At 36.6% G+C, this 18083-nt stretch overlaps 1 protein-coding gene and 1 pseudogene across 1 annotated transcript; both read right to left on the bottom strand.

Moving 5' to 3' along the window:
* Positions 1-376: 376 nt before the first annotated feature.
* On the bottom strand, positions 377-5911 carry LOC136230546 (cytochrome P450 71B37-like; annotated as a pseudogene).
* A 189-nt stretch (positions 5912-6100) lies between these two features.
* LOC136230544 (uncharacterized protein At3g49055) lies at positions 6101-9900 on the bottom strand. The gene is made up of 5 exons (XM_066019625.1): positions 8062-9900; positions 7911-7987; positions 7684-7795; positions 7378-7494; positions 6101-6537 (listed from the first exon to the last, which is right to left on the bottom strand). Exons 1-5 carry the CDS (start codon positions 9463-9465, stop codon positions 6190-6192), a joined length of 2058 nt encoding a protein of 685 aa, XP_065875697.1. The 5' UTR covers positions 9466-9900; the 3' UTR covers positions 6101-6189.
* Positions 9901-18083: the final 8183 nt, after the last annotated feature.

Genomic DNA, 18083 nt, shown 5'->3' with positions numbered 1-18083 from the left:
GGGCCTCAGAATGCTTTTTGCCATTCTTTTTCACTGAAGATGCTTTATAAGAGAAAGGATGAGAGGAGTCCTTTTAGTAATAGTAATACTAATGCCAGGTTTCTCTTCCATGTTCATGTCTTCTTTCCTCATTCTTTCTGGCAATTTCCAATCAAACAAGTGTTGAGAAAATTAACTATTAATTTAAAACAATTAAGGAATTGTTGTGAAGTTTCAATTAATGAGAGACTAGTTTTATAATTTGTATTAAGGAAAGATTGTTTATGTAATTTATATTATTAAAAAAAAAAGTTTGAACATTGACCACCGAATTTGGTGGTCAATGTATCAATTAATTGTGCCAGCAACAAGTTGCTGGCACAATTAATTGAGGAGATGATCCTTGGCTTATAAAAGCCAAGGATGGATGCATTGTGGCAAAATAGAGAAAAATAAGAAGAGAGTGGGAAATATAGGAAGAAAAATGGAGTTAGGGTGGAACCAAAATGTAGTGAGAGGAGGCACAATTGTGCCTTGTGAATTTTGAGAGTTTATTTAGAGGGTAGTCTAATTATTTTGGGGAGAAATAAAAATAGTAAAGATAATTATTTCGGGGTATTTTCGGGAAACACCGGAGTGTATTATTTTTGTTTTATCTCATTGTAACTCTAGAAAGTTTCTAGAGAACACCCTCTTGTAAACCTCATAAATTCAATAAAATTGTTTTATCGCTTCCGTTAAATTGTCGCAATCAAGAAAAATTCCCAACAAGTACACAAGGTTTGCAAGTATGTATTCTATTGTTACGGTTGCCATATGTATCCCCGGACACATTCTTCTGCCAGCCCCAAATGGCAACAACTCGAAATTCTGACCTTTATAGTCAATAGAGCTACTAGCAAATCTTTCAGGATAGAACTTTTCCTGTTCCTTCCAGTTTTTTGGATCTCGTCCGAGTGCCCAGGAATTGACTTGAATCATTGTCTTAGAGTCGACATCATAACCGTTAATTATACAGTGAGAAGTGGTTTCTCTTGGTACCAGAAGAGGAGCAGGAGGGTGCATTCTGAAAGTTTCTTTTATTACCATTTTCAGATATTCAAGCTTGTCAAGGTCACTTTCGCTTACTTTTCCTTTATTTCCAACATGATTTCGAACTTCATCTTGCACTTTCTCCAACACTCTCGGATTCCTGACAAGCTCTGCCATTGCCCAATTCAAAGTAATTGCAGAAGTATCTGTGCCAGCTACAAATAAATTCTGATGGACAAATATTTGCACAACGGATGAAGCAAATTAAGTGTCATTTTGGAATCATAACTGTGATCAATAAATGGAAATTAAGTTAGTAACCATACCAGGATGACTCCTTTAATGTTATTCTTAGTGAAGTCAGCAGTTCCGAGTTGATCTTGCTCTGCCTTTACTCGTAGTAGAACATCGATAATGTCATCATGTTCCTTTTTCCTTCCAGGTTTAAGGTGATCACCAATTACATACTCGAAGAAACTATCTAATTCATGGAATACTCTTTCGGTCCTGGCATGATAACCGGTTATCCAGTCTATGATCCATCCTACAAATGGGAACAATTCAGCCATGGAAAAGCTTCCTCCCACAGCCTCAGCTTCATGAACCACTTGATAAAATCTGTCTCTGTGGAAGTTAGTCCCTCGATAATCAAACCCGAAAACCATCCTATATGTGATGTTGGCAGTAAGAGCAAACAACTTATCAGTAAGATCGACAGGAGTTTCAGTAACTGAGATTGAATTGATGAGCAATTCAACTTCTTCTTCTCTAACAAACTGAAAAGATTGGACCCTCTTAAGTGTAAAGAGCTCCAAAACAATCAGTTTCTTCATGTATCTCCAGTGATCACCGTATGGTGCTAAAGCCACATCCAAAAAGTTGTCAGTCTGGCAGCTCCTGCTAAAGAGGGTCTGCTGCAACAAGCAAGATCATGAACTTTTAAGACATCTCTTGCAGCCTCGGCAGAGGAGACCACAACAGTTGGGATCCGACCGAGCTGAATAACCATGACAGGTCCATGTTTCTTGGAAAGCTGCCAATAGGATTGATGAAGCAATTTCCCAAGTTGGTGCCAATTGCCTAAGATTGGAAGCATCGAAGGGCTTGGAGGTAGCCGCTTATTCTGTGTATAACTACTTGCTTGATGTTTCTTTTGGAACATAAGATAGACAGGGAGGAGTAAAAGAAGAGGAAGAAGCCATACGATTAACAAAACACAAGGAGCCATTAGATTTCTATCTTCTCTTATATTTGGCTTTCTCCATCTCAACCTTTATCAATTTCAATTACAAAAATGTTAATGATTTAATGGGCCCACCTAATTAATGTTTTCTTGTCTTATTTTAATTTACCATGTTCTGGATTGGCAAATCAATCAATTTGCCAACCACATCACATGGCTTGACAAAAGATGGATGCTTATACTATATATAAGTACCAGAAAAAAGGCTAGGGGTGACAATAACATCCCACATGAGAAAATTGTATGGAATATATATATATAAGTGCGAAAGGGTGGAAAGTTAGCCTATGCATTTTGGACTTAGATTCACTTTTTACTTAAGGTCCACACAATCCCATTATGAAGCCAGCTCAAGCATTATGAAACACTCCTAAGAAATCCATGAAAAGCTAACAAGTGGTATTAGACCACAAACCGAGTGGTAGAAAGATCCATGGGACCATAAAACCTAGCAAACTGAGCTAGCTACTTGCTAAGCCCAGTTAGTTAATGCGGACTTGGGTCTCTGAGATTCAGACAGTACAAGCCCATGTTGTGAAGACAAAATCAAACCTGAGGCCTCGGAGACTTGAAAACACAAAAACAATGAGCAGAAATGAAAGACCTAAAAGCTCAATAATAAAGGCAAGTTATAACTAAGCAAGGCCGGTTTAACACCAGTTGCTTCATTCTTTGGAGGGTGTGGAAAGTTTGGAAAGAACTGACCTTCAACCAGATTGCTTCATTCTTTGGAAGGTGTGGAAAGTTTGGAAAGAACTGACCTTCAACCAGAAATATTGAAACCACGAAGGAAACAGCGGATAAAGCCTAATCTCAAGTAGGAAGACACTGGTGCAAATGCAGGCAAGACGAACATTATTCAGAAAGCCGCTCGTTGAGGCAGAACCCGATGCAGAAGATGACATGGAGGAATGCTAAGTATTAGAGTGGAATGGTCTTGCTGGAAATCATGAAGACCACCTCAAAACCATTAAATTTAATGGTGAAATTAAAGGAATCAAAATTTCTGTGTTAGTGGACAGTGGTCCACTCATAAATTGATCTAGAGAAGGTTAGTTACGTCTTTGGGGTTAAAGGCTGAGGTGGGTGCTGCAGTAAATATTCAGTTAGGTGATGGATACAGAATTCGTATTTCGGAACATTGCCCTGTGATACTGAAAAGCACCAACAGATGCAGTTGTACAAGCTATTGACAGGGTTTGCTATCTGCTTGAGCAAGGGATCATCGTGAACATAGACAATGCATATTCCAGCCCTGTATTGTTGGTGAAGAAGAAGGATGCATCTTGAAGGCTGGGTAGACTACCATGCCCAGGGCACGGATAACCATACCTGGCAATATTTGATTCCTGTAGTTGATGAATTGTTAGACGAATTGTTTGGCTCGCAATATTTCTCCAAGATTGATTTGAAGGTGGACTATCACCAAATCTTGATGAGGGAGGAGGATGTAGAGAAGACACCTTTACGCACTCATAATGGACATTATGATTATCTTGTCATGCCTTTTGGCTTGATGAGCTCTCCAGCAGCCTTCCAAGCGATGATAAGTGAGATTTTTCAGCCCTAACTCAGTAAGTTCGTGCTGCTGTTCTCTGATGACGTTCTAATTTCAGTAACAGTTGGGAAGTACATTTGAAGGATGTGAGGGAGGTACTACAGGTGCCGGCTGATAATCAATTTGTGTAAATATGAAGAAATGTCGTTTTGGGGGTCAAAGTGTTGAATACCTGGGACAATGAGATTATGGGAGGAATCTCAATGGATCCAAGGATAATTGAAGCTGCGGTGGCATGGTGTGGCCTGATCCTAAATAAGTCACGGGTGTATTTAATGTTGAGACCTTACAACAGTCAGTAACAAGGCGTGTTAATAACACATTGGCAGCTTGCTTTTATGGATAACACTGGCAGCTTGCTTTTATGGGCCATTCCAGATGCTGAATTGCATTGGTCAAGTCGCTTGTGAACTGCAACTTCCTGCACACTCAAAGGTACACCCTGTCTTTCATGCATCCATGTTGAAGAAAGCTGACACTCCCCATTCCATTGAACCATCGCTACCAGAAGGCTTTGAAGTGGAATTGGCTGGTTCAATTTAAGCGGAACAAGTCTTGACGACACAAAAGATAGCTAGAAATGACAAAGAAATTAATCAGTGGCTAGTGCAATGGACAAGCAAGGTAAGGAGGAAGCAACATGGGAGAACATAATCAGCATCAGAGCTCAATTTCCTCTTTTCAGTCTTGAGGACAAGACTGCTCCTCAACAAGGCAGCGATTTTAGCCATGGGGTCAGAGACTCAAAGAACAAGGACCAAATAACACATAGGCCCAGGGTTTGGAAAGTATATGAGGAAGAAGAAATAAGTGAGGTAGAGTAAAACAGAACTTGGTCCAACATGGCAAACAGAAGAGAATATCAAGGCAGTTCTTTTAAGTATAAATTTTTTCCCTATTTCGGGATAATTAAGACATCACGAAGTTCCAAAAGTTACCAGTTTCAAGCAGGGTGCTTCTCTGGTATATCATCTAATTTGGTGCCATCGTCATTTTGTGCTGAAATATATCATGTCTCTCATTATAGCTTAATTTTCTTCTCATTTTTTCCTATCATTATATCAGTATGATGAAATCAGGGTACCTTTCTGCTTAATTTTGATGCCTGTCTCAGAACATACATTTGGGTGTAGAAACAGGTACAAGATACTGTCATCTGGACTATGGAGAGCTAGTTATAAATCCTAGAATCATGAAAACGAAGTTAGAAATTCTGTGAAAGAGCAAGAAAGATAACCGAAGAAGACACTGATCAGCTACAGTACCTCAAGATGGTGACTGAAGAAACTCTGAGAGTGCACACCCTGTTCCGCTGCTCATTATGAGAGAAACCATGTCTCACTTTAAAATTAATCACCATAACATATACTTCAACATGCAGCATCCATGTTAATGCTTGGGCAATTGGACAAGAGCCGAAGCACGGGAAGGATATGAAGTTCCCTCAACTGATTTATGGACAGATCCATTGATTTCAAAGGGCAGCATTTCATTTATTTTCCTTTTGGATCTTGTCGAAGAGTGTGTGCGCTGAGATAAATATGGGACTGACAATGGTGGAGCTTGTACTAGCAAATATCTTAGATTGTTTTGACTTCAAATTGCCCAATGAGATAGAGGAAGAACTTTACATGGAAGACCAAGCTGGACTTACTGTTGGTAATAAGATACATGTCCGACTTGTTGCAGCCAATTGCCTTCACTCAGCTCCATATGAGAATCTGAGCTGAAAAATGCTGTTTTATGTACAACTAGCTGAGATATTTAAATACCCACAACTTGTCTATAACTGTTTATGCACCAACAATAATGAATGATGGAACCTTGCATACACTGAGAAAAATGGATGATGGTTTAAGATGCTACAGTATGCAAGAACAAATCAGAAAATATGCATGATCATCGTGGCATGCCTTTCATCAGGGTGAGGTTCACTTGGCCCGAAGGCTCTATAAGGAATGGAAAAAAAAACCCAGAAAAAAGATATCCAGAACTTCAGAAAATCCATACCTAAAACTTGCCAGTCAAGATGCACAACAGAAACCTTTTCATGGATCTTCTATCCTTTCCAAATCCTCTGAGAGAGGATATGCAAAAAATTGGGAACTATCAATCAAAAGAAATCATCAAATAAAGAAAGAAAACTGCATTATGTTGATGCAAATTAAATATTAATTTGAAATATGTAGAGATCAGTTAAAACAGGGACCATCGACAACAATTACTTCTGCCTATGCACTGGAAAATCTTCATTCTTGTAAAAACAATAGCACACAAAATAAGCTTCATTGACCAAGGGTAAAATAAGCTACCATTTCTTGATTGTAAAAATTTGAGTTCAAATAGATACACAGTAATAAAAAACAAGGGAAAACTATCATAGAAGGGGTTCAGAAAGCTCCATTTCATTTGAACTCTGTTGTGTTTCAGGTCTGCGAGAACCCACAAAATCCATCCCAAGCCACTGCCACGGCCAACATACATATCTAGAACCATTTCGACCCCTTGAGTCTTCTCGTGTTTCAAACACTTCAAGCTGACGGCTCAGCTCCTCTACCCTATCCCTCAACCTGGATGCCCTCATGTCAGCCAATCTCAATGACTTCTCCGCAGCCTCCCTGGCTGCCATTGCAGCAGTTGCTGTCTCTTCCTTGAATTTTAACTTTTTCTCTGATTCTAACATAGATAGCTTTGCCTCTTCAAGTTCCTGTTTAAGTGCTGATAGCTGCATGGATATGATTGATAAGCACAAAATTTTTAAAGGTAAGTTTTTTAATAAACTTCACTATCAAAGGTCATTGGAATTCTCATGTTTGTCTTATCTATGATCTGGCCTACTTCCTAGAAACAGCATAAGACATAAGTGCATATTGATGATTCCAAAATAAAGATACTTCGCATGTTTCAGTCTATAGAAATGGAATGTAATCAAAACTTAAAATACATATAGGGAAATTTGGTTTGACTAGAACATCGATGTTTGGAATCTAAGTATTAAATTCTAATTAATTGGAAATAACTAAATAAAGTTCAACCGCAATCTAAGGAATTAAAACTAGATGTCATTTTCACCTATACTCGAGTTTTTCAAGTAATTTAATGTAATTGAATATGTAATATTTTGTGTTCAAATACAAACATCGATAATGATCAAGCAAATCAGTTCATCCCAATTCTGAAGTGAGCAAAATAATGTCATAGGGAATTTGAGAAGAATTGACCATAATCAAGATGTTGTTCTTAATTTCTTTGTACAATGTCCATTCAAAAATTAGCCTTTATTACTCAACATCATAATTACTCACTTATGAGTCACATACTTCGTCTATTGTTCCCACTAAAATCATTTTCAGAAAGATCTTTAACTCTAATTATTGTCACCAATCAAAAGTTTTTCTCCAAAATAGTCCTATCTAATCATTTGTTGTTTGAAAGCAAATGATAAAAATAAATATTCAAAGGATACCATAAGATTTCATGTGAATAATGGTGTTACTGAAATAACCAATAAAGCACCATACAAACAACAGGCAGGTATAAATTAATGGCCGATCAGTTAGCACACCTGAGCAACGAACTCTTGCTCAACCGCTCTTCCAGCAGCAGCCTCTTGCTCTGCTGCCACTTTCCATCTTGTAATTTCTTCTTCAGCAGCAGCAATGTCCATCATAAGACCTTCAACCTACAATGACCAACAGATAAGTTTCATAATTGATTCAATAGTGAGGGATACAAGAACTCATGTATCTTTCTCAAACTACCTCAAGCACGCAGTTCACCACCGAACATGATCCATAGGAACTATATGCATTCAAATATAGAGAAGTACTAAATTATCAAACTAACTTTCAACAAAATTTTGACAACTTACACTTTCATTTGCCACTCTCTCCTTCTCCTCAAGTTCTTCTATTATATGCATTCTATTACCCAGTTCCTTTGCTTGAGACTGCACATGTTCTTTGAGTAGACTCACCTCTGCCCTTAAACACGGTAAAACAACATATAAAGAAAAGAAAAAAAAATGGTATATACATGTATGTAATAAAGATTCTACTGCCAATATGGAGCCCTGAGACCTCAGATATTTAGGACTACCTTAATTCATCCACAGTATGTCGCAGCTCAATTATCTCAAGCTGAGATGTCTTGACGATATTCTCCAGTGCACCAGCCTATATAAATTCAGAAATTAGGACATAATACAGAAACCAAAACTCCAAAGTATTAAACAGAAAACTATACCTACCAAATTGAAAACTTCATTCGCTTCTGCGTCTTCAGAAGCTGGAACCTTATTATCCCCAAGAACTTTACTAAATTTGAAATCTATTCCAGCCTCTCTTAAGCCATTCTCAGCAGCTTGAAACAATGCATTTGTTTTGGAAGACTGGTCTATTGTCATTCTGTTCGACAAAGCACTCCTAAGTAAAGAACCAATCTGTTCTTTCTCCTTAACCAATTGACCCACTGTTTCATTCAAATTCTTAGCTTCGTTACTCCTCTTCTGTAAAGAATCCCTTGTTTTTTCCACAACAATTCTAGTTAACTCGTATATTGATTCCATGCCAGCTAAAGAAGCACGTATGTTCTCCTCCATGTCCGTTTGTTGAGGAAGAAACAAGGATTCTGACACCTCTGAATCCAGATGATTAGTATCAACTATCTTAATAACATCATAAAGTCGATCATGAATATTTGCCACTAAATTCAACTGATCAAACAACAAAGGCTTCTGCATTTCCATCTTTGCCTCCAAATTTTTCAACTTATCATCATAGTCCTGAATTAACTCCCTCAGCTCCAAAGTTTCCTTCTCTACTGAGTGGGTCTTCGCCAACATCTCTCTCTCTATTTCTACAACTTTCCCTTCCTTTTCTTCTACACTCTTCTCTAAATTTTCAATCGATGAAGTCTTCTTTGCGAGTTCATCTCTCAATTCACTAATTGAAGCTTCAAGCTGAGAAACCTCAATGGCAATTTCGTAATTTCTATGATCCATCTGTTCTCTTGCTTCATTCCTAGATTTAGCAGTGGCGTCAATCTGCCTAACGAGCTCCTCAACAATCTCATTGGTTCTCTTAATAACTCCATAAGCAACAGCCTGCATCCCAGCGTATTTTTGCGATTTAGGCAACCCTGCTGCGGCAAAATTCTTGAAATTGCTCACTTTACCCGATATCTTCTCAATTCCGCTCACTAGCATATGCCTCGAACTCTCAATCTCCGACTGCAATCCATCCCTAGCTTTGACTGTCTCGTCAAATTGCTTCGCAATCTCATCTCTCTGCTTCACAGCCTCCTCTTTCCACTTACTTACTTCAACCAATTCCGCAGATACTCTTTCCTTCTCTTTCAAAACCTCATCCTTCACACGCAAAGCTTCATCCCGCTGCCTTGCCGACTCATCTCGCTTCTTGATCGCCTCATGCGCAAGAACTTTTAACCGATTAAACGAAACCTGCATCTCCGACTTAGATTTCTCGATTGCCTCGCGAGCAGCCCTCTCGCGATCAAGCTCAGCAATGAGTTCACGATATTTTTCCACAGATAAGTCTTCCGCACTCGGACATCTAATGGCGATCGGAACCGGATCCTCCTCCTCCACATCGCTTAAAACGGCAACATCGTCGTCGCCGGAACAACTCGCCATTATCAATAATTGAATTATACTTTCATAATAGTTTTGTTTATTATTATTTAATTCCGAAAATTGATAATCCCTAGAATCTGGCTCGGATAATTTCGAAGTACAAATAGCGGCTGGAATTGGACGGTGACTTCCCAATATAAAATTGGAAATAAATATTTGATCAGAAAGGAAAATTGAATAGGAATAGAGAAAATTAAATAGCTTACAGTATAGGAAGCCGAAGTGAACAAGGAGATGAAGAAGGTAGAAGAAAAGGAAGGAAGACGACGGTGAGGCGAAGGATGGCGAAAACAGAACGGAACAAACAACGAAAGTTACCAACCAACCGGTCTTCCTTCCTCTGTTTCCTTTCTGTAAAGAAAAATATTTTACATAAACAAGCTTTTTTTATTATTTTTACACGAGAGTGATTTGCTTGCTACGCCGCAGGCCCGCGCCGCAGCTCATTAGCCTAGCGTGTTGATTTCAATTTCATGTCGTATAATTTTGTTGGGGTTAATATACAATTTTGGTCCCTGTATTTTATTTGACAAACAATTTTGCCTTTATATCAAATAAATTTTTTTTTTTCTTAAATTTAGCAAAAGATCAAAAATGTCACCAACGAACAACGAGATTAGAGCATTCTCAAGATTCTTTATTTATTTTTTTATTTTATTTTTTTGTTTGGCTTTTCATATTAAAAAAAAACAAGAGTTTTAGGTGTTTTGATTATGGAAAACAGTTTACTTTCTAAAAGTAATATTTACTTTGTTTCAAAATAATTTTCACATTTAACCAAATTAGACATATGAAGGAAATAATTGATTTATATTATATTTATGAAACATAGATTAAAATACTTTATATCTCTATTTATTAATAATCCTCATTTTTTTTGCGTCACTCATTGAACCACTTTTCATACATTGAAAACTTAAATTAACCAAAAATATATTAAACTCATTAATAAGGATAAAATATAACAAAAGATACCTTAAAAACTAAACTAGACAAATAATATAAAATAAGAATTTTTTTTACAAAATGTGACGGTTATTTTGAAATGGGTGAGTGTAAACAATTGGTTTTTATCATTTAAAATATCAAAACAATAGCATCTCCAATAATAAGAGATGTGAGTCCAATCATAGCCTTTGGGCTGTAGCCCATCTAGCCCACTGGACCATGTCTTCTCTGTATAAAAAAAAAACTTTTGCGACCAACAAAAGAAGAATAATAATCTCTCTTTCTCTCTCTCATTATACTTGTGTGCCAATACTAACTTAATATCGTTGGAGTGTTCTCAAGAATCCTTCCCAAAATAAGGAAAAAAGAAACTCAAAAGATCACCTGAAGTCTATATCTATCTCCGTTACTTTTCATATACACTCTTTATTTATTTTTTATCATTAAATTATTATTTGTTATATTTACTAATAGTGAAAGAATAGAAAATCATCAATAATAAATTATTAATAAAAAAATGAAATTAGGAATAACTAGAAATTGAAAAAGGCTCGTCAATAATAAAGAAATTATCAAAATTTAACACATTATGGTAAAATATAATATTTTATATCTTTACTTATCCACGTCATTTTTTACAACTTTTTTAAAAAAAAAATGCTCATCAATTTTAAAAAAGAAAAAGTACAAAAATAAACTTTATGTTTGATCGATTTTCAAACATAATTTATATGGTTTAAATGTTACAAACAGATACTTTGATATTGGTTCTGTTAGAAAAAAACAGTCCAAACTATTAGCAACATTAGAAAATATTGATGCGGTAATTTTTGATCAAAAGGTCAAAGGATAAATTTGTTTTTTCAAGATGTCAAATGTTCAAACTGTCCACCACACCCAATCTCATCCCATCTCTAAGTGACACCTTCATCTTTTCTCTCACCTTAACTCCATCAGTCATCTTTCTCTTCCACAGCGATGATCTCTTCGGAAATGTATCGTACAGTAAATCCTGGAATGACTTTGAACCCGTCTTTGGCGTTGGGGAGTGGCGAGCAACACTGAATTTTCATTAATGACCTTTTCAACACATTACATGACAACATCATCATCTATCCCATTGAAAATCTCGCTTACATCACCTCTTAAAACCATCAAATACTGTATCCAGCAAAATTACTTCTTATAGTCCTAATAACTGTAAGTAAATTCCTCCCCGGCCTAAATGCATGAGACTTATGTGGAAATCGTGCTTCAAAAAGGGGCTCCAGTACTATCAACAACACCTCCTGAACCACCCGATCCTGAAAGCAAAGACCGTTAGAATTGAACATTGCTTTGAGCTTCGCTTTAGAGAGGAGTTTCGTGGACGACTTATCCTTTGGACTGCAAATCATTTGGTGGGTCTTGTCATTCCATCTGAAGCAGTTTTGTATAATGGCGTGTTGGAGGGATGAGAGAGAGTGTGTAATGTGTGAGAATGGAGGGCGTTGCGTGGAGGGAATGTTCCGGTGAACTGAGCACAAGAACACCGATAAGCAACGACCCAAAGATCAGTGGCGGAGCCAGCCTAGGGCTCGAGGGGGCTCCGACTCCCCGGTCGTCGGTTCCACTCTTGAGTAAAATCGGATTGGTAGGTGATAGCTCCTCTAATTATAGTATGTTAAGACGTGTTTGGAATATTATTTTAAGATGTTAAAATGGCTAAGTTGGTTAAAATGTGTGTTTTATTGTAAAAAGTTATGGGTTTAAACCTTATTTTTATGCTTTTATTTTATCTAATTGATTTTTTTTTTTTTTTGCGCTTTTTTTTCTTACAACTCTTTTGAACTATTTTTTTTCCAAATATAACTTTTATCAAATTAATTTTGGATTTATAAAACATTAAATATATCTACTTCTTTTAGATTTAACACTTTTAATTTTTTAGTATTCAACACACCAAAACAATAAAAATTTAGGTGTTTTAATTTAGAAAATTAGCGTTGAACATGTAAAAAATTAAATATGTTACGCTTTTCGCATCGGACACTCATAATTTTTAGTCACAGCACCAAAACGAAATAGTTTTATTATCCTGGACGGTAAAAAAAAATTTACCTTTTGTGATGGGCTGGACTTTAAAAAATTACCGTAAACTACTGAACTAAAATTAGCCCTCCAAATCACAAATCCCGACTCCGCGACTGCCAAAGGTCGAGCTTGGAGAGTAAGGCGATGAGGTGAAGGGAAGTGGCAAGGGGAGGTGAAGAGAAGGACTGCAGTGTCCGAAGAACCAAAATATGTAAAAGGGTCAGAAAGGATTGAACTTAAACGAGTAGATATTGCAGAAATAGAAGAACTATTCATGCACGGAAACTGTTCGTGAAAATTCGCCTGAGGATGAAACTGCTGGAGTAGAGGATGATTAAACAAGTGGATTACTAAACCCAGCCATGAATTCCCACCCCTAGCCCCGTAAAAAGACCAAACTACCCTTTACCCAAATTTTGAAAAAACACAAAACTTCTCAAATACCCTACATACTCTTTGATCAAATCCGGACTAATTTGTGAACCAAAACATGGAGTGTAACAACAACCGTAAAGGGAAAGCGAAAATAATAAGATTTACCGTTTTTGTTTTTTTGATTTAAGTTAAAAATTGAATCTGTGGGTGATTTTTTAAAAACGCCGGAATCGCAGTCGGGCGTATGAACATCGCGCCCGACCTACGGTTCCGGCGTATGAATATCACGCCCGACCTGTGGCTCGGGCGTGAGGCTATCACGCCCGCACCATAGGTCGGGCGTGATATTCATACGCCCGCACCATAGGTCGGGCGTGATGTTCATACACCCGACCTATGGTTCGGGCGTGATGTTCATACGCCCGAAGGGTTTTTGAAATGTTTTTAAAAAAAAAAATTATATTTACGTTTTAATTAAATTGTTAAATGTTTACATTAATTTGGGGTTTAATTTATATATGAAATTTTGATATTAATTCGATTATAATTTATATGTTAAATTTTTAGATTAATTTAGTGTAATTTTGTAGACGGAGCGGCCTACTATCGAGGGGAAATCCGTCCCGTCACCTGCTCGTCGTCTAGATATGGACTAGCGGACTAATTTTTTTACGGGTTTAATTCAACAACGGACTAATTTTTTTTACGTAACAGGTATTTACGGATTTAATTCAATAGCGGACTAGCTATTTTTTTTGCTCTCCCGACACGCGGGCGTGTGACTATCACGCCTCACCGTGTGGTCGGGCGTGATAGCCCCACGTCTCACCGTGTGGTCGGGCGTGTAGCGATCACGCCCGACCACACGGTGAGGCGTGGGGCTATCACGCCCGACCACACGGTGAGGCGTGATAGTCACACGCCCGCGTGTTGGGAGAGCAAAAAAATAGCTTTTTCCTCTCCAAAACCCATGAAATGGTATTTTCGTCCTTTCACGGAGCTAGGGGTGGGAATTTGGGGCTGGGTTTAACAACACCCTTAAACAATGAGGAACCAGAATTAGCGAGAAGAACCATAACATTAGCATTATTATTCCTCTTAGAAAACTCATTACATGCCCAATTTGAACAATTAGTATGAAAATGGCGAGATTGAAGATGATCTCTTGAATAATTTGAGAAATGAAAAGGAGGAAGATCTTCAAGGGTTTAAGAGTAGATTAAACAAAATTACCATTTGACAATTTGATCTCGTGAAAAGACAAAATTACCATTTGACCTTTTGATCAAATATTACTACATCAGCATTTTTTATTCGGTGTTAACAGATTAGACTGGTTTTGCTAAATGCAACTCCCAGAAGCTGAATGCCACGTTTTCACCAAATATTGACACGCCACCGGCAATATTACTTTCACTTTTTCTGGATCGCTGTCTAGTAGCCGAGCTAGGAAATTAAAGTTGAGGTCTAAATTTAGAGGGGTTAGGGGTAATTTTTTAAAAACAAGTCTGTTAGGACTGGTTTGTCTCCGGTATATTAAGACATCATTATTTTTATATTTTTGTTAAAATATTAAAAGTGTTCGACGTAAAAGGATTAAATATATTTAATATTTGTATTAGTTCAATGCTAGTTTTTAAAAAATTATAATATTTTTTTATTTTTAGTTTTAAAATTTTAAAATTTAATTTAGAAATTAAGTTGTTTGAGTCTCAAAAATAAAAAATTAATTTTTTAAATGGAAAATACATAATAAAGATCAGTTCAAAAGTGTTATGAAAATTAATTAATTAATTAATAATGGTAACATAGTTTTATAATTATTGAAAAATAAAATTCAAATAAATACACTTTCTAAAATAAATTGAAAATTGGAGGGAATTGAACTAAGACCTTTTGAAAAGAAGCAAGTATTTTTAACTATCTCATCTACCTTTAAACAATAAAATATTATTACATAGAGTCTATATAGACTAATATTAAGGGAGCTACGAAAAGCAAAACTACGGATACTCAAGGGTGGAACCGATGGTCGAGAGGCTCGGGCCCCTCCGGGCATTGGGCTGGCTCCGCCCCTGATCGCCTCCTCTTTCTTTTCTTTCGGCAACTTTTCAAAGGCTGGAGACTTATAAAATCAGTCCTCTAATGGTTGGAGGTGACTAGAAAATTACAAACTGCTCCTCCAATCCAACCAGAGAAAGGAGTAATGCACAGGAAAAGGCCCTCATTATAGGAAAATTGAATATGACTAATATTTGAACTTAAAGTTCAAGGATAAATAACTCTCAAAATATAAAATGGCACAAACAGTGGCAGACTTACGAATCCATATTTAGGAGGTTAAATTTAGTCTTGTGATTGCAAGTAAATTTTCAAAGTTCAACCTGTTATGGTGGGGCAAAATTGTTTAGCCTCCAAGACGCTGAAACTTCGTTAATTTAGTATATTGACTAAAAATTATAATATTTTTACATTTTTTTATTTTTAGTTATAAATCCGTTAAATTTTCAAAAATTAAGTTATTTGAGTCTCAAAAGTAAGAAATTGTTTTTTTTTTAATGCAAAAGAGATAATATGGTAAATTCTTCAAAAAAAAATTATATAAGAAAAATGAGCTCATACGTGTATAAAGAATTATTTAGAACAATAAAATTAAAATGAATTACAAGCTTCAAAATAAAAAAGATATTGGTGCTTTTTTTTTAAAAGAAGAATTGTATTAGAGATCGGTCAATAAGACATTACAAGCAAAATGGATGGGGAGGGGGCATTTACCCAAACCCCAGAGTCAGACACAGGTTCAACCGTTCATGTAATAGCATGAGCTGAATGGCTCACATACCATTAAATGAAACTTAGAGAGCAACTACCAATTTCCTGTAGTAAAGTTTGACAGTTCTTTAATATCAACTTGAGAAGTTGTGAGTCCGACCTCAGAAGTGTTAAAAAAATATAAACTTAATTTTGATCAAAATAAAATAAAACAAAAAATTAATCAAAAATAAAATAAAACAAAGACATATGAAAAGAATAATTAATTGGGTTGTTCAAAGTTATTGTATGGGTGAATGATATTATTGGTGTAATTGTCAAAGTCATTGTATGGGTTTTATATGAGTTTTTTTTGTATTTGTCCAAGATATGGACATTGGAATTCTTATTTAAGTAGATGTTATTTTGAGATGTAAGGTGTGAGTGAAATAATAGAAGAGTTGAGTGCTCAATTTGAGAGTTTTTTGTGTATAATTATTATCATCCAAATTACAAAAATATTTCTTCAAAATTACAATTTCATCATTCATAAATTATAATTTTAGTCCATCTACTTCAACAAAGTGGTATCAGAGCCATATTACGAAAGTCAGTCTTCCGCCAAACAGACCCTATAAAAAATATCAGACGGTCTCAAACTTCCTTATCAATACCCTCAGCTCACAAAAACCAATTATTCAAGTTGGTGTATTCGAATGAAGGCGTTACTCGGATGTCAAGATGTCTGGGATATTGTCGAAAAAGGCTACGTAGTCCTACGCAACGAGGCAGCGTTATCACAGACAGAAAAAGATACTCTGCAGAAAAATCGCAAAAGCGATCAAAAGGCGCTTACTCTCATCCATCAAGGTTTGGATGAATTAATGTTCGAGAAAGTAGCCGAAGCTACTACCGCCAAACAAGCATGAGAAATCCTACGAGTCTCTCTTCAAGGGGAGGAGAAAGTTAAAAAAGTTCGTTTACAGATGCTGAGAGGAGAATTTGAGATGATGAGGATGAAAGAGACGGAGGCCATTAGTGATTACTCATCCCGAGTAAAATCTGTCGTAAATCAGATGCGGCAGTATGGAGAAAAAATTGAAGAGTCCAGAATTGTTGAAAAAATTCTGCGATCATTACTACCAAAATTTGATTACATAGTGGTGTCTATGGAGGAGTCTAGAGACATCAGTGAAATGTCAGTTGACGAAGTTGTAGGGTCATTACAAGCACGCGATGAGCGGTTTGAGAAACGAAGAGAAGATTCCACAGAACAAGTCTTAGCAACGAAGACTGTGTTTAAAAATGGCAAAAGTAGTCAGTCCGGCAGAGGGCGCGGAAGAGGTCGATGAGGAAATGGTAGAGGACGAGGATGTGGCAGAAGTCAAGGCAGAAATGAAAACGACAATAACAACAATGACAGAAGCACTCAATTCACCAGAGGAAGAGGAAGAGGCCGAGGACGCGGTCAAGGAAGAGGAAACTGGAGGCCGAATGAAGGATAACTTTGTTTTTTCAAGATGTCAAATGTTCAAACTGTCCACCACACCCAATCTCATCCCATCTCTAAGTGACACCTTCATCTTTTCTCTCACCTTAACTCCATCAGTCATATTTCTCTTCCACAGCAATGATCTCTTTAGAAATGTATCGGACAGTAAATCCTGTAATGACTTTGACCCCGTCTTTGGCGTCGGGGAGTGGCGAGTAACACTGAATTTTCATTAATGACCTTTTCAACACATTACATGACAACATCATCATCTATCTCATTGAAAATCTCGCTTACATCACCTCTTAAAACCATCAAATACTGTATCCAGCAAAATTACTTCTTATAGTCCTAATTACTGTAAGTACATTCCTCCCCGGCCTAAATGCATGAGACTTATGCGAAAATCGTGCTTCAAAAAGGGGCTCCAGTACTATCAACAACACCTCTTGAACCACCTGATCTTGAAAGCAAAGACCGTTAGAATTGAACATTGCTTTGAGCTTCGCTTTAGAGAGGAGTTTCATGGACGACTTATCCTTTGGACTGCAAATCATTTGGTGGGTCTTGCCATTCCATCTGAAGCAGTTTTGTATAATGGCGTGTTGGAGGGATGAGAGAGAGTGTAACGTGTGAGAATGGAGGGCGTTGCGTGGAGGGAATGTTCCGGTGAACTGAGCACAGGAACACCGATAAGCGACGACCCAAAGATCAGTGGCGGAGCCAGCCTAAAAAATTAGTTCAATGCTAGTTTCTAAAAAATTATAATATTTTTTTATTTTTAGTTTTAAAATTTTAAAATTTAATTTAGAAATTAAGTTGTTTGAGTCTCAAAAATAAAAAATTAATTTTTTAATGGAAAAGACATAATAAAAATCAGTTCAAAAGTGTTATGAAAATAAATTAATTAATTAATAATGGTAACATAGTTTTATAATTATTGAAAAATAAAATTCAAATAAATACACTTTCTAAAATA

The sequence above is a fragment of the Euphorbia lathyris genome, chromosome 5 (genome assembly GCF_963576675.1).
Source record: "Euphorbia lathyris chromosome 5, ddEupLath1.1, whole genome shotgun sequence".
Classification (NCBI taxonomy): domain Eukaryota; kingdom Viridiplantae; phylum Streptophyta; class Magnoliopsida; order Malpighiales; family Euphorbiaceae; genus Euphorbia; species Euphorbia lathyris.
The sequence above is the reverse complement of the archived record's forward strand: the minus strand, read 5'-3'. Positions and strand labels throughout refer to the sequence as shown.

Excerpts from the sequence above, each read along its gene's own strand:
- LOC136230544 (XM_066019625.1), bottom strand. The coding sequence starts at position 9,465 with ATGGCGAGTTGTTCCGGCGACGACGATGTTGCCGTTTTAAGCGATGTG. Across the intron at positions 7,495-7,683 it reads AGAGAGTGGCAAATGAAAGT|GTTGAAGGTCTTATGATGGA; the intron begins GTAAGTTGTCAA and ends TGGTCATTGTAG. Across the intron at positions 6,538-7,377 it reads AGCAAGAGTTCGTTGCTCAG|CTATCAGCACTTAAACAGGA; the intron begins GTGTGCTAACTG and ends ATATCCATGCAG.